General features: G+C 33.0%; 2 protein-coding genes across 2 annotated transcripts; one reads left to right on the top strand and one right to left on the bottom strand.

The window, feature by feature from the left end:
• The first annotated feature begins 898 nt into the window (after window positions 1–898).
• Window positions 899–2,241, top strand: LOC128156596 (uncharacterized). Its single transcript, XM_052818787.1, has 3 exons — window positions 899–973; window positions 1,174–1,312; window positions 2,120–2,241. The coding sequence occupies exons 1-3, from the start codon at window positions 899–901 to the stop codon at window positions 2,239–2,241; spliced, it is 336 nt and encodes a 111-aa protein (XP_052674747.1).
• A 12,230-nt stretch (window positions 2,242–14,471) lies between these two features.
• LOC128192630 (uncharacterized) lies at window positions 14,472–15,732 on the bottom strand. Its single transcript, XM_052865468.1, has 3 exons — window positions 15,658–15,732; window positions 14,703–14,841; window positions 14,472–14,590 (listed from the first exon to the last, which is right to left on the bottom strand). The coding sequence occupies exons 1-3, from the start codon at window positions 15,730–15,732 to the stop codon at window positions 14,472–14,474; spliced, it is 333 nt and encodes a 110-aa protein (XP_052721428.1).
• Between the last annotated feature and the right edge of the window lie 758 nt (window positions 15,733–16,490).

Genomic DNA, 16,490 nt, shown 5'->3' with positions numbered 1-16,490 from the left:
GTGTAAGAAATGTAGAGAAAATCATATTTAAACACATTTTCGTTTCACATTTCACAATTTAAGTATTGATGCTACATTCCGGATTGATTTCATACTGAAGTTTTTGTTACGGAAAATTTTCGATGGACAGGCAGTAACTAAAGCGGTCTAAAGATATGTTATATTTTAAAAATATTCAGAAATTTGCAGAATTTAAGAGTGAATGCTGCATCAATCTTTTCTTTCCTGGATCTTAAAGTATTCTATCTAAAACATAATTTTGTATAGATAATATATATACTCTAAATAATTGTATACCTTTTGTAATTCATTTTTTTAATAACAAATCAAAAGTTTGTTTGGGTTACACGTAAATCATTATAAATTTAAATAATTGGTAAATTAATGCTTAATATTCATATTTGATATAACATTTCATAACTTCAAAAATGTACTTGTACTGCATTCCTGCATAGCAAAATTTAAACGAAACGTCACGCAAATAAGGTTTAAATTTGTGTAAAATTATCTAAAAGTTATGTCATATGCTACAATATGTGTAAGACAATAAATCAAAACTTAAAATTTGTTTAAGTGTTATCAACACATCTGCTAATATTTCAAAAACTTAAAAGTACGAAATCCCGTCATTTGAAGTATTTTATCAAGTACATCAATCAATAAGAGAAATGTATAAAATTAAATATTCTATCCATGCACAGATAAAGGAAATTTCTTTGCAGAGGTAAGTCTCCAATTATTTTCGAAGTTGAACGAAGTTGAATCGCCATATCATAAAAACTAGGTCTTAAAATTCATTTTTATTTCAAGTCCTAGGCCATCTATTATCAAGTATTTGTATTGCTTGATACCCGGGTCTTTCCAATATTTCCATTTGTTTATTTTATTTATTCACAGAATGTTGACCGCCATCGTTTTCGTCGTTAGTTTTGTGGTGTATGGAATAGAGGGAGGAACAACAGAAAATGTCAATGTGTGCTATAGATTTATTTTCCTTTTTTAAACACTGATTAAATGCTAATTTTTATTTTTTATTTTTTTTTATATACGATTACTTTAAGTTTATTTATCTTCGTCCATAACGTGGTTTGTGGCTACTAGTTCACAATGGGACAATATTTTCAAACCTTAACTATCATAATTTTACTTCTAAGCTTATAATTTTATGTCAAGGGTGTTAAACTGGAATGCCATATCAAGAAGTACGATTTGGACGGTGATTCAATGGTCACGAAAGAAGAATTCCTTACAGTTACCCAAGACTTCAAGGAGATGGACACAAATATCTTATTTCAGCGTTTGGACAAAAATGGTTTATTTAAAGTTTTTTAAACCAGATTTTATCACTTTTGTGTGTTAGAAACATTCCTATAAGAATACATAATATAAATTTTACAAAATCATGAAACGTTTAGATGAAACGAAATAGCTTGAGATACTTATACTTCTTTATTACTCTATAAAAATTATCACTGAAAATTATAACATAGAAGTAGCGTTTTCATACTTCACATGCCTTTGTGTATAGTAGTAAAAGAATGCAAGTTTGATCCGCGGTGAATGCTTGGTTTGGATTAAATTTTTCATGTGGTCTTCTGAGCAAGAAAGTTAATAATTATTGTAAAATCACTTGAATTAGACACACCTGGTTCGAAATAAATGAAAAGCTACTTTATTTTTTGTTCTATGTATCATCTATATGAGAATTGCAAATTATTTGTATAAGAGTGAGAACCTTATAAGTTGTTAAAAGCGTATTCAAACCCACAGTAAATCGTACGTACAATACTACGTTTTCAAACAAAGGGTCTCACAATGGTTTTTCGATAACGAATTCTCATGTTAGTTACTTCTTTGGAAACTTGTGTCATTTAATACTACGTATAATATTTAACATGTCAAACATTTTTTCTTCGTTTTGAATATAAAAACATATCCTATATTTACAAGGATATGCCTTGGTCAGAGTATTGAACTCAGTAATTAATCACATGCTGATAATATAAAATGCAAATAATGTGTGAAATATCAATGAAACAATAGTACTTGATTCTTACTTATTTAAATTGATGTATTTTTAGAGATTTAAACTTAAAAGTAAATTATATAATTTGTTTAGGTGACCAGACAATAGAAACAGAGGAGTTCAAAGACGTGGATCCAAGTATCATAAAGACCGGGATTTTTAACCATTGCAGACGTCTCCGTTGTAGAGCTTTTTGTTTTAGTATTATTTGGTAGACCTGAGTAGAATAACTGAACTGAAATAAAGAATAACTGCACTTAACGCCGGATTTTTTTTGTCTTTTTCGGTCGCTTCTGGTGCGTCTATTTCTAAACCTCATATCACTTTTGTTTTATGTCCAACATAAATTAAGGTATAAGACTGTGATACAATAAACTAATTCTGTGTTGTTGGGGGAAAAGATTGAAAAAAAGAGATCTGACTTCTTTAATCATGATCAATTGTGAGAGAATAAGACACAATGTCGTATAGAATCGTTCTAAAATATAGGGAAAGGACACAGGATATTAAGTACGGAATAAAGATTAAGTTATATGAATAAACTTTGCTCGTCAGGACATTATGTGTAGACGGTACCGTTGTGATAATTCATGCTGCTTTTAAAACCAGATTTAAATTGTAACAACATCTTTTCATCTAATGCAATGACACTAGAGTACGTATATGTTAGTGTTAGTTATTATTTTCATGAAAAATATATGACAGACAGCGACATTTGGGCCAGGCTAGGCCAGGTTTTAGAGTATTTCTTTCAAAGGACGTTTGATCCTGCAATCATAAGTCTTTAATTTTGTTAAAAGTATTTTTTTTTTAAATCTACACACATAACTTTTCTAAAATTCAAAACAAAATTTTGGGGTCTATATGCCCCTTTCGGTGCTACGGTATATTTAATATGGCCGTCCTGCATTGAAAGTGTAAATTGCACATAAATTGCTTTACCCTCTAATTTTTTATTGGAATGAACCCTGGCATCAAATATAAATTCATATCATTTAAAATAAATAAAATTAAAATTAACATAAAGAAAAAGTTTGCAATCTTTTACTTAATTGATATTTTGACTTTTTGGCACTGACAAAACGCCATTTTTAGCTATTAAACGATGCAACATGCAATGAAATTATTTAAAAGTCTCAAACTTTTTCTCAAATTATCATAGACTTGTCAGAAAAGTCTTATTAATTTAGAAAATAAAACCAAAAGTATGGGTGTATGATGTAAAATTTAAGATATGGCATGAAATATGCTAAATTTCAGCTAAAATTGGAGTTTATTTTTCTTGACTTTTTAGAAATAATCAGTTTTATATGCCAATATATGTCGAAAAAAATATTGAAAATTGGTGAAAATTTGTGTTTTTAAATAACTCAAAGCTATCCCAATGCACAAACTATCTGAAAATTTGATCTGCACTGAAAAAAGAAAGCTAAAGTTACGGTACTCTAAAACAACTAAATTATGAAAAATGTTCATTTTCTTGTTTAAAACTTTCCGCCTCAAAATATTGCCCCTTACTAAACTCTGTAAAATGTTATTTTCCCTTAACTTTTTTATTCAATATAGTTTATTTGGCATTGTAAAATATAAATCAACAAGTAGAATTTAAAGGGACTTGGACACGATTTAAGCTCAAATTTTCAAAATTTATTTTTTCATTTTTAAATGTCTAAAACGGTCAATATGGATGTTTTAAATGCTTTGTCAAAATTTGAAAGTCAAATATCTAGTTACAAGCGAGTTACAGAGGGTATAATTTTTTATTTTGTAGACAAAGCTCTAGCCCTCTTATAGTTAACACACATGCATGTGTCGTATTGGTATGTTTACCAATCTAATGTTTTTTGTTGTTGATAAAATTATTTATGAACACATTGAATCGGTTTATACATGTATTGTTTACCATAAGTTATTTTGTCTTAGAAATGGTATTTTCTTTCCTTTACATAATTTGTAAAACGAATATGACTCGATCTTTGTGTACATAACACCGACTTCTTTCCTCTGTATCTCGCTTGTGACTTGACTTGTGACTTTGAAATTTGGGTAAATCATTCAAAATATCAGATAAAAACACATGCATATGTATGGATTATGTTCATGTGTATCTACGATTTTGTACTTTGTGGTATCTGTATATAAATATTGAGTATCCACTCCAATCTTATGTAAATTATCAATACAAGGATTTTTTCTTTTTTTTCACTGATAAACACATATACATGTACAGTGTACACGTAACATTTTATTTCATAAAAAGCTGATATATATTGTAAATTTTTTTTGCCATATGCATTGTTGTGTAGTAGTACTGTTGTTATTATCATGAACGACATTTTATTATACTATTGTTTGTAAGGAAAAAAATAAATGGTAAAAAGAATCATTCAAAATACATGAATAAACCATTTCATACATAAAAAATTAAAAATAAAATGTTCACCTCAAATCGTGTCTAAGTTTTTGAAAGTTCTTGAAATTATCCAATTTTTCTTTAGTATCATTCCATTGGATATTTTGGATACCATTGCGACATAAATACTAGTTCAAAGTCTAACCCTCATTCCAATACCCTACAATTCATGATATTTTTTAAGCATGAAAAAAAAAAACACCCGATACACCGTAATTCTCAACTGACTCTATACTAAGATAGCTTTGTGATTTTGGGGCATGTGTATCTCTACTCATTTTTTTAAAAAAACACGTTTGCTTTGATCAAATTGATAGCGTTACTTTTACTTTACACGGGGAAGAGTTCAACGTTAGTCAAGACATGTCAGAATGTATTTAATTATCAACAGAAAATTAAATTCGGACAAGATAAAAGCATTGCGGAATTCAACTTTGGGTTGATGAATAATTTACTTTGTTGTAAAAAAGTCAATGTTTACATAAAAAGGCATCTATGATAAAAGTGTTCATTGTCCTGTAACAAAGGATCTGAATTTGAATGAAAAAAAAAATGTAAAATATTTTGGAAAGTTGTCTGTATTGCGTTGAAAGTAAGCATTCATTGGAATGATATTGTTGTTTATTTTATTTATGAGCATGTTATGGGTCAGAATAACCCTTATGTCCAGAAAGATCAATCACAAAGAGTAAACTTTAAACTTAATAATTTATTTACAGTAATATATATATATATATATATATATATATATATATATATATATATATATATATATATATATATATATATATATATATATATTTATATATATACACACAAAAATACAACTTACAATATAAGAATCCTAACTAAAGAGTGTTATTAGTTTAATGTCTTCGAACAGAAGTCCAATGAGAGTCTCTTATGAGCACTGTTTACAGGTTATTTATACTAAAATATAAATCTAGCAAATTCTAGAAATTATATGTACAAGAAGTTACATGAATTACCCGGACACTCAAGAATATTCTAGAAAGAATAACTGACCACTCAAGAATATTCTTTTATACAAACATACTATATATAACACCTCCCCCCTTAAAAAAATTTGAGTGCAAATGAAAACTTGTATTGTCCAATCAAACAAATAGAAAAGAACAACAAATAATAATCATGATACTCTTGACAAGGCATCTGCAATAACATTGTCTTTACCTTTGATATGTTTGATAATAATGTTATACTCTTGTAACAAAAAACTCCATCTAGTAAGTCTTTGATTCTTGTTTGATAATTTATGCAAAAATGTCAGGGGGTTGTGATCTGTATATACAAGAATAGGATGTACAGTAACATTTAAATAAACGTCAAAATGCTGTAAAGCTAACAACAAAGCAAGACATTTTTTTTCTATGGTAGAATAATTTTGTTGACATTTGGTAAGTTTATTAGAAAAATAAGAAACAACCCTATCTACACTATCACTATGTTCTTGAAACAAAGCTGCACCGATTCCTACATCAATAGCATCAACAGTAAGCTTAAATTGCTTAGAAAAATCGGGAGTTGAGAGAACTGGACTACTAATAAGGACAGATTTTTATTTTAGAACACGATTTTTCGTAGTCTTTTGTCCATTCAAAGTTAACCTCTTTTGTAAAAGATTAGTGAGTGGATTAACTACAGAGGAGAAGTTCGGACAAAATTTTCTATAAAATCCTGCCATGCCCAAAAATCTCATTAATTCTTTCATGTTTGTAGGAAACGGAAACTTTGCAATAGCCTCCACTTTAGCCATAATTGGAGTAAAATGCCCTTGACCTACTTTATGACCAAAGTATTCTACATAAGCATGACAAAAATCACTTTTTACAAGATTCACGGTTAAGTTGGCTTTAGCTAAAATATCAAATAATACACACATGATTCGAAGATGTTCCTCCCATGTTTTCTGTATATGATGATGTCGTCTATATAAGCCTCACATCCTTCGAGGTCCTGGAGAAGGGAATGAATCATTCTTTGGAACGTAGCTGGTGCGTTTTTCATGCCAAAGGGCATTACTTTATTTTGGTAAAGTCAATCTGGGGTTACAAAAGCGGACATTTCTTTTGCTCTTTCTGTTAATGGAACTTGCTAGTAACCCTTCAACAGGTCAAATTTACTGACAAACATGGCATTCCCTATTTTGTCAATACAGTCATCAATTCTTGGAATGGGGTAGGGATCAGTTTTCGTGACGGAATTCACTTTTCTAAAATCGGTGCATAATCGATAAGTATCATCCTGTTTTGGTACAGAAATACATGGTGAGCTCCAGTTACTTTTACTTGGCTCAATGATGTCTTTGTCCAACATGTATTGTACTTCTCTTCTTAGATACTGCAGCTTTATGAGATTCAGTCGATAAGGATGTTGTTTGATAGGTAAAGCATCGCCCACTATGACATCATGACAAGCTGCATTTGTTTTCTTTGGGACATCAGAGAAAAGTTGATGATATTCATCAACCAACTTTTTAACTTGTTCTTTTTTGTGAATGCTCAAATGTCCAACTTTGGTGTCAAAATTAGCAAAAATTGTTGAATTTTGTAAACGTGCACTCTGATTACAATCTTTTTCATTTATATCAATACCCATATCACTTTCAATACAAATTTGAACTTTCTTAACATTGGCTAAAGTGGAAACTGGTTTGACAAGATTTCGGTCACACCATTCGTGATATTCTTTTAAAATATTAATGTGACACACTTGTTTTTGTTTCCGTCTATCTGGTAAACTACATAGTTTACATCACTAACTTTACTTTCAATTTCATAAGGGCCATAATATCTGGCCTGTAAAGGATGTCAAGGAATAGGTAGAAATACAAGAACCTTATCTCCTGGCTTAAAATTACGATTTCTAGCATTTTTGTCATACCATACTCTCATTTTCAATTGAGAATTTTTTTTAGATTTTCCTGTGCTAATTTACAAGCGGTGCACAGTTTTTATTTAAAATCAGACACATAATCTAAAAGATTAAGATCACTAGTTGTATTGCCCTGCATTTTGTTTATGTCATTTAGAACCTGTAGCCTTCATATTTTAGTAACATTTACAAATGTATCAAACTTTGTGCAATTAAGCAAGTTTAGTGTTTCTGTTGTTTTTATAACTAATGTGTTCTCACGCTTAAATTTGGTTTGCTGACCATTAGTCTATTAGTAGTGTCTGTTGTTTACGTTAGAGTAGAATTTTGCTGCGCTCTGTTTACTCAAGTTGGTTAAAGCCTGCATTTTGATACTTATCTTTATTATGGAACCTTGTCGTTTCCTGTGTGAATCTGGTCACTTTATCAGTAATTTAGGCATAAAAATCCATTCCTGTAAAAGTCTCTGAACTGTCCAGACGTTATTTAATCTAGAGAAACTGTGGCCGATCACGATGTAAGTTTTATTGTTTTAAAACTATATGTTAAGAGAAATTAATGAAGAACCTTTTTAATGTTCATTTATGCGTGCTGAACTATGTTTTAAATTTGTTGACAAACTGAATTTTATTACTTTGTATGTATTCATTTATTTGTATTTTCATTTATTTGTATGTTGTAGCTTTTTACCACATTCACACAAACTTCATTTCACCACTCAAGTGACATTGTGCGCATACCAGGAGCTGCACTTTCCCTTGTTACTTAGATGTCGTGGATAATAAGATGAAACTGGTTAATTAACTGTAATCTGTGTTTTTTTCAGTTCTTAAGCAAATACACACGGAAGGCAGTACACTAGTCTCAGTCAGCCACTTTTCCTTCAGCAACTTCAAAGGACCTCTAACTGCATGACCAAACACCAGTTCAAAAGGACTGAACCCAAGAGACTCTTGGACAGCCTCCCGTGCAGCAAAAAGTACAAGATGAACTCCTTCATCCCAGTCTTGGTAACAATAGGTCTTCAGCTTTGTGTTAAGTGTCTGATGAAACCGTTTCAACGCGCCATGGGATTTTGGATGGTAGGAACTTGATTTATACTGCTTAATTCCCAACTCACGCATAACTTGCTGGAACAATCCTGACATGAAATTCGAACCTTGATCAGACTGGATTGCACTAGGTGCCCCCACAAAACTAAAAAACTTGGTTATATTACGGCTAAAATGTTCTTCAATTGCTGGAATATGTTGGAGATGTGCAGATGGAATCTTCTGATTTGGTTTACCTACCATCTGACAAACATGGCAAGACTTGCAAAACTCAGAAACATCCTTTCGCAATTTAGGCCATAAAAATGACTCAACATTTTATGACAAGTCTTATTGACACCTAAATGACCTGCCATAGGAGTTTCATGAGCCATAGCCATGGTGTCCCTACGATACACAGTTGGGACTACTATCTGGTAAACAACACGCCACACTTCATCAGGGGAAGCCTCAGGTGGTCGCCATTTTCGCATAAGGATGCCATCCTTCAGGTAAAAACATTCTCCGAATTTGATGACCTCTTCTGGTGGGAGGGCTCTGTTACTTAATTGAATGATATCAGGGTCTGTATGTTGTTCAGCAAGTAATTTTTCTCGCCTGAAGATGTCATTTTCTTGTTTTGATGGTAGACTCAACTCATCATAATTGCCATTAAATCTGGGTAATGGTGTATTCTTGACCATTTTTCTAATATTATGTGGTTCAGTGCTTGTTTTATAATCATCTATATTGGAAAAGAAAGTGTCATTTAAATCAATATGAGGTGAGGAATCTTTCGTAACTGCACCTGTAGAATAGCCAGCCTCCATTTTTCGTCTTCTGGCCATCGATCGAGTAACAGCACAGGCTGGATATAAATCATCATCTTCATCATCTGAAGTGACATTGGACGTAACTCTCTCACAGACTATAGGATCGGGTACAACCTTTCCACCGGATAAATCATTGCCAAGCAATAAAGAAACGCCTGAAACAGGAAGAGTAGGTCGAACACCTACAGTAACAGGTCCAGTAATCAAATCTGACTTTAAACAAATTCTATGCAGGGGAACATTAATGACGCCGAGCTCCGCACTCTGTATTAAAACTGTCCTACCATTAAAGGTCTGCTCAGACAAAGGCAGTACACCTTCTAACAATAAAGTCTGTGCAGCCCCAGTATCTCTCAAAATCTTAACAGGGTGAGTTTTGCCGGAGTCAAACAAATCCCTTGGAGAAAAAAGGCTTATAATCCTTCATAGAATCAGTAGAACTGGACTTTGAACCCTGAACTTCAGGAGTGTCAGAACAAAATGAAACTAAGGTTCCTTGATCACCTCTAGCTGTAGTACAGGCAAGTGGTTGATGTTTGTCAAAGTCATTTTTTCTTTTGAGTTTAAAACATTCACTGATAAGATGACCTTTTCCTTTGCAATTACTGCAAGTAGGAAGCGATCCTATTCCAGAAGAACCTTCAAAACGTCCTGGGCCGGACCTAGAACCACCTTGTAGTGAAGACTGGGAACCTGTGGAATACTAAGACTCTTAATCACCGCTCCTGCACATATATAGGGACTTGACGTTACGCAGGCAGGGATGACCGCATACCTACGCAACTCAACAGGTACCTACGTTAACGCAAGCAGGGATGACCGCACACTTTTGCCAACAGCTCAACCTAACGCAAGCAGAAAGTGCCGCATACTTGCGCTAGAAAGGCCAGAACACCAGCAGGGATGACCACACACTAGTGCTCCGTTGGAACCACCACCAGTACAAGCAGGGATGACCGCGCACTTGTGTTAATGCGATCAGAGCAGGGATGACCGCACACTCTATAATGTAGGTTAGATCACACGAAGATTAGATAGAGCAGGGATGTCCACACACTTAATCTAGCCGTACCTGTCTAAGTTTGAGCTCAAACAGTCGTTTTCTCATACGCAATTGACATGTCCCTGTATATGTACCGGCCTAAAATAATTCGTAGTATTTAAAATAGGAAATCAAAAATAAACATACTAATCCAACCTAATCTAAAACTACTTATGCACAACACCTTATTTACATATAATATTTATTATTGTATGAAAATAATCATCACAATAATTGGTTAATGCTGGAAACATTATTTCAATAATCAAGATTCACTAAATCAAAGCGCAATAACTCAAACCAAAAAAAAAAAAAAATATGCTGCCCGTTTCAATAGTTTGAATTAATTTATTTTCACATTATTTTTCAATTTACAATCCGATCATTAAAGGTATCAAAAGAATGTATTTTCATTCTAGGCCTCAATTAGTAAAAAATTGTTGTCTGGTGAAAGAAAACATGTCCAATCATGTATATAGTGAATTCGCAGTAGTTATTATTACGAGTTCGTGATATGGATATAACGAATTACGGATAAATAAAATGTAGAAAATCCCCTGTTCCCTCGGACCTCGCTATAACCGAGTTTTACTGTGTTTACTGTATCAATTTTACTTTTTTGTGTGTACATCCCCAAAACCAAGTCATCCTAAAACATTATACACACCACATAGAGATTACACCTGCTCTACGAACCAAACACGTGTTAATTTGGTCCCCTACTTATATGTCTCTTTAGTACGCCCAACATTGAGCGCAACGACAACAATCATCATTTTGAAAATCATGCATTGTCTTTTATTGAGTGGCGATATAGAACAAAATCCAGGTTTGTGTGACACTTGCGCAGCGCTCAACCTTGATGCATACGAAAATTCACTGGACTCACTCAATAAACATTTAGAGAAATCAATCAAGTACTTCTTAATGTTCAAAGCGTAAGTAATAAAACTGACATTATTCAAGCAGAATGGGGGGGGGGGGGGGTTGACATTACAACATTGAATGAAATGTGGCTGGACTACAATACCGACTCCGAAAATTTGATAATTAATTTTTTAATTTCTCGACGCTGCTATTTTATTATGCTCCAGACACAGCAATGTGACAGAAATTCAAAGGGCAACTTCTCTAATTTAAAAGAAAGAGAATTGATAAACGATTTAACTGAGTTTTGTCTGCGTTTATAGGTATGCCAAACTGATTACAAAATGTCTAAAATGACTCTGCTAACTGTGCACAATGCGAAGTGTTTCTACTACCGGCAAAAAGAAAGTCATCTAGATAATGAATTATATTTGGATTGTTGCAGTTTTTTGCCAATGCCCAGTGTAAAAAGGAAGAGAACTTTTCAAATGTTGAGCAAAATTTGGAGCACTAAAACGGCATACACTTGTCAACACATACCCAGCAGACAGAAATCTGAAGGATGAATGGGCAATAGACGAAAAGCGCTTGACAAGTTCATGTTACATAACAATGTGGCTTTACCTAGAGAACTGATCACATTTATTGCATCATCAAAGGACGCATAAGATACTAAACACAATGCAGGATCAATAAAAATCATTAACACTGTTACCAATATGGGCAGACAAATTTGTGATTAATCTCCACCCCCCCCCCCCCCCCCCCCCCCATCCTTTTTTGGCAGAACTCCTACTGGATTACATCTAAGATTCAACAATGGTGGATTGTTGAAAAGTTCTGCCATGATATATTTCCTTATTGATTATTGCAAGTAATTCCGAGCTATGAACATCTGAAGATTCCATGTTCTTTGGTAGTAAGGGGAGTTTTAAACCAGTGTAGTTTAAATAAAAACCTATACGAAAACCACTCAAAAGGAGCATTGCTGTGTCTCTGTCAGGGTAAAGTGCTTTACTGGAGATGTGCCTAGGCCCCATAAATCTTTGTCTTGTGTATTGGAATTGTTGGCGTGGGCGGATGTTGTGATTGTGCAAATTGGGACGAAAGAAATCGTTATTTTGATTGGTTTGGTTGAGAGGGGTTATGTCTGGTATTCACTGATTGTGATGACTGCAATGACCAGCAAAGTTTTCTTGTGAGGTTTTTGTGACAATAATAGCATTGAATCAGTATACAGCGGTGTGTGCATACAAACTGAGTAACGCGCGTTAGCTTATGTATGCTTATATTTACATTTTTTTAACTTCACGCTTTGTCTGCAAATGTGATTTATACCTTAAAATTCCTATCTTATCCTAAAGGTAAGTTCATGTTAATGGAAGAGCCACAGTAACAACCACAAGCGTGAACTTTGGTTTTCGCTTGTGGAGTTGCAGTTTACGGCGTTCAACGTTTATAACGTCATAATTAAACTCGTCATTTTCACCTTTAAGTACCCTGTGTGCATTTCAGCATTATAACTTGCGTAGCTTTCAACACAATTTGCAAGCAAAAAATATATCGAATGTAAATATTACATGCTGAATGCAGTTAGAGACAAGGTTGTCTACTACAAGAATCCTTAAAATTGTAGTCATAACATTTGAGGTTTGACTTATTTTGTTGACTCAAGGGTTGATTTGACATGTAGATTTACATCTGCATCTACGGAGGCCAATGATATGGTTGAGTCAGCCGACATTTTTAAACAAAACTGCTTGTTGGTTGTACTTAAGCCAACATGCATTGGGATTTTTCTTTGCCCCTAGTCTAATGGTTTAGATCTATTTTAGAATGCCTTGGATGTCTGCTGGATGTTTCGTTAAATAGATGCTAGCAAAGACAATGAACGCACCCGTCTAAGCTTCAAGAAATGAGATTTTCTTTGGGTTAGTTTTAGGGGTCATAACTAACTGACCATCTAAAATGTCGAATTTATGTTGGTCTGTCTTGTCAGTGTCTGGGCCAGACTGTATTAGCTTAGATAGGTCAATATAAACCTCTGCTAATATTTTTTTTCATGGGCGGTGCAACATGGCTGCCTAAGCAATGTGAAACACTAATGATGGATGTAGGATTTTGATAAACAGAGAAGATAGGTGACAAATTATAACCAATAGTTGAGGATAGAGTGTGAAGTAATGGATATGATAACTCGATCCCACTTGAAACAAAACCTGAGGTTAATGAAAAAGGCATTGAAACTGCAGGTGGATTGATGTTTTGGTGGGTAACAAAAAATTTAACAAAAGAATGCCTTATTATGGAAAATTTTGCTACATTTGGAAAAGGACGCTTACTATTGCGCAGGATAAAGATGTTACAATAGCCGATGACCACCGAAATCTGATAACTTGATCGAGTTGAGGGGGATGCCCTTCATATTTTTTGAGATTTTTGAATCTTCAAAATAAATCTGTCCCTGCGCAGTTCGACAGTTGTTCTGAGTTATTAAAAAGGCAATGTTCTGTTCTTGTATGCATACTTTTCCAACAAAATGGCATGTAGGTCTTTGTATTCATTACTTTTAGATCTTTTGGCAACATTTTTGGCTAGCTTCGGGCAGAAACAAGCCAGTTCAAGAAATGTTTACATTCTTATCCTCAAAGATGGCCGCGCAAAGTCGTATTATTTTTAATGCAACTTCATTAATTTTCTCCAAAATGGTTTTGGAGCGATTCTGCAATTTTCTGCTACATACTGGCTTGATGGGAGACATTTTAACTGTGGTGAAGGCCTATTCCTAGACACAGATTATTCTAACCAAGCAGAGTGTAGTGAAATTGATAGCATTATTACAGACTTAAAGCTTGGTTATATAAATAACAACAATACAGTGTGTCGTTGTATCTAATTCGTAAATGTCCGATATCATATGCAATGTCAACCCGTGGACGTGGAAGTCTAGTCTCTTATAATGAATGATGTTGTATATAACAGTAAACTTAGTAGTCTTATTTTAAATATAGGCCTTAAAAGCCATTTGATTCATTACAGAGATGTTTATTTGACGTTCAACCAATGTGCATCATATGAGCTTATCGAATATGTATATTGCCATGATACATATTTTTATGTTATTGGTTGGGTGTAAATACAAAACTGTAAATATTGTATTTTCAACTATCCAGAATAGCATTATGACAATACATTATCCACATTATTGTCTGGTAATAAATGTGTAATTGCTTCCACAACCGCTATTGAACATTTAAAAAAAAACCCTTTTTGCTGGATCAACATAGTAAAAAAAACAAAAAAACAGAAGAATTTTTCTGACACAGTTTTAATTCCAAAATATAGTCATCGAAATATTTTAGTTTTATCCAATATGAATGCATACTGCCCAGCACCGACGACGCTGACAGTGATCAAGAATTCCGACATCCCCCAGACTTGGAGTTACATGAGTAAACTCCTCAATATTGATTGCCTGGTCACCTATTAAAAAATCAGAATTGTTATTAAAATGAACCAAATTAAATATTTTTTGCCATTCAATAGAACCCCAATTCAGAAAATAACGGATTTTCACTTAAAGTACTTTGCTTACCATTCGTATCCAAATGTTCATACAAAGTCTTAGGATCCATTTTTGTGAAGCCTGCAGTCGCTCCCAGAAACTCTTCCAGAGAAATATTCTCATCGCCGTCCATATCATAGGTAGCAAAATGACATGGGATTTGAACGTCCTAAATAATAAGATAAACCCAGATACACTTTTTGATGCAAATTCTACATCGATAATGAGCATTTAACATCTATTAAAAGATTAAAATGTTTTCAGTCAATTATGAATTATGTACTAGGTATCATCGCTCAGGTGTCACTACAGTATGAATTTTACTTGATATTCTTATCTTAACCTTGCACCTTTCGATACCAATTGTAATTGGAAACGAACTTTTGGATTAATTCCTCTTGACATCTTTTAAAACAACACTTCCTATATTACATAGTAGCAAAAAAAACCCCAGGAAAAACAGCACGGTGAGACAGTTACACATGTGCTTGAAAATCAAACCAGGTCCCTTTCTTCCCCTCCGGATACATCACGCTTCAGACATTTAAATGATCTCGTATTATTACAAAACTGGGAGGCTTATTAGACATCCAACACGTTATTTTGAATCTTCAGGGACTTTTCATTACATATACATTCAACATAGCCTATCTGTTAGTAAAGAATTTGTTAACAAATTACAACAACGGATCAATACTTATTTGGCAACCTAGATAAACACCTTTTTTCAAGAAAAAATTTTGTCCATTGTAAATAATAAAGGATACACCTTCTTTCTTCCAGTGCCAACACTCAAATAGAAATTTGAAAATAAAATGTCAAGTAGACTTGTTTTTGAACCTAATATTTTTTATCAAATATTAAAAATGGAAGACATAGAATCAGCAATTATCACGTTTAAATGAATAGATAAACGAATTAACAAACATAGGATTTAAAAGATCCCATTATTTCTAATGTGTTGAGTTAAATTCAAATTATTTACATTTTCTTTACTGGTCGGTTTTCCAGCTACTCCGCACACCACGAAACTCACAACAAAAAATATTGGCACCAACATTCTAAACAAAATTAATAAAATGTTATTGTTCAACTCCGTTATCAATCAATAAAGATTTCATGTTCATGATATATAATTATTCATGATAGATTATTACAGTTAAAAATTTTGGAATACCGAGACAAATATCAAAGGAATGAGTTCACGCAAAACTTGTTCGTACTTCAAAGGGAAAACATACTAAGAAGTAATGTACACCTACCTCAGTGTCGAATTGTTCTATGACAAACATGAAATTATATTCCTATTTTATATGTTTCTGTTGGTAATCAACTGCACCTGTACCAATTGCAAATGACAATATCTGGGAAAATTCAAATAAATGTGGCGAAAGAAGAGTTTAAAAATACGTAACTACAGGAAATCAGTGAACAGTATTCTTGTTTTTTTTGCTTTATGAGGAGCGTAACATGTTGTGATAATCTAAATTGATTTCACAGTTCCAGATACTATTTCTTCCTCCCCATTTTATACTGTAACAAAAATTAGAACTTTATAATAAAAGATTATCATTTATATTTTTCTATTTTCCAATCAATTTGTATGGAAAAAATAAATTGATCAAAATAGCCTATTTGAAGAGACGAGCGCGGTAACGTGTCTATATTAAATAGGGATGACGAAATCAAATAAATGTGGATGTATTCATGCATGTTTTATATAATGTGCGTTTATTCCAAGACTTCGTTACAAATATTATTTTTGATGTCTTCAAAAGTCGAAAATGATAGCAAAAAAGTATTCAGGAAAAAAATATT

This window comes from Crassostrea angulata, chromosome 7, assembly GCF_025612915.1.
Source record: "Crassostrea angulata isolate pt1a10 chromosome 7, ASM2561291v2, whole genome shotgun sequence".
Classification (NCBI taxonomy): Eukaryota; Metazoa; Mollusca; class Bivalvia; order Ostreida; family Ostreidae; genus Magallana; species Magallana angulata.
Note: the sequence above shows the minus strand (reverse complement) of the source record. Positions and strands in the feature narration are given on the sequence as shown.

Coding starts and splice junctions, on each gene's coding strand:
- LOC128156596 (XM_052818787.1), top strand. CDS start 899: ATGTTGACCGCCATCGTTTTCGTCGTTAGTTTTGTGGTGTATGGAATA. Junction 974..1,173: donor GAACAACAGAAAATGTCAAT/GTGTGCTATAGA, acceptor TTTTATGTCAAG/GGTGTTAAACTGGAATGCCA. Junction 1,313..2,119: donor TCAGCGTTTGGACAAAAATG/GTTTATTTAAAG, acceptor TAATTTGTTTAG/GTGACCAGACAATAGAAACA.
- LOC128192630 (XM_052865468.1), bottom strand. CDS start 15,732: ATGTTGGTGCCAATATTTTTTGTTGTGAGTTTCGTGGTGTGCGGAGTA. Junction 14,842..15,657: donor AACCGACCAGTAAAGAAAAT/GTAAATAATTTG, acceptor CTTATTATTTAG/GACGTTCAAATCCCATGTCA. Junction 14,591..14,702: donor TGAACATTTGGATACGAATG/GTAAGCAAAGTA, acceptor ATTTTTTAATAG/GTGACCAGGCAATCAATATT.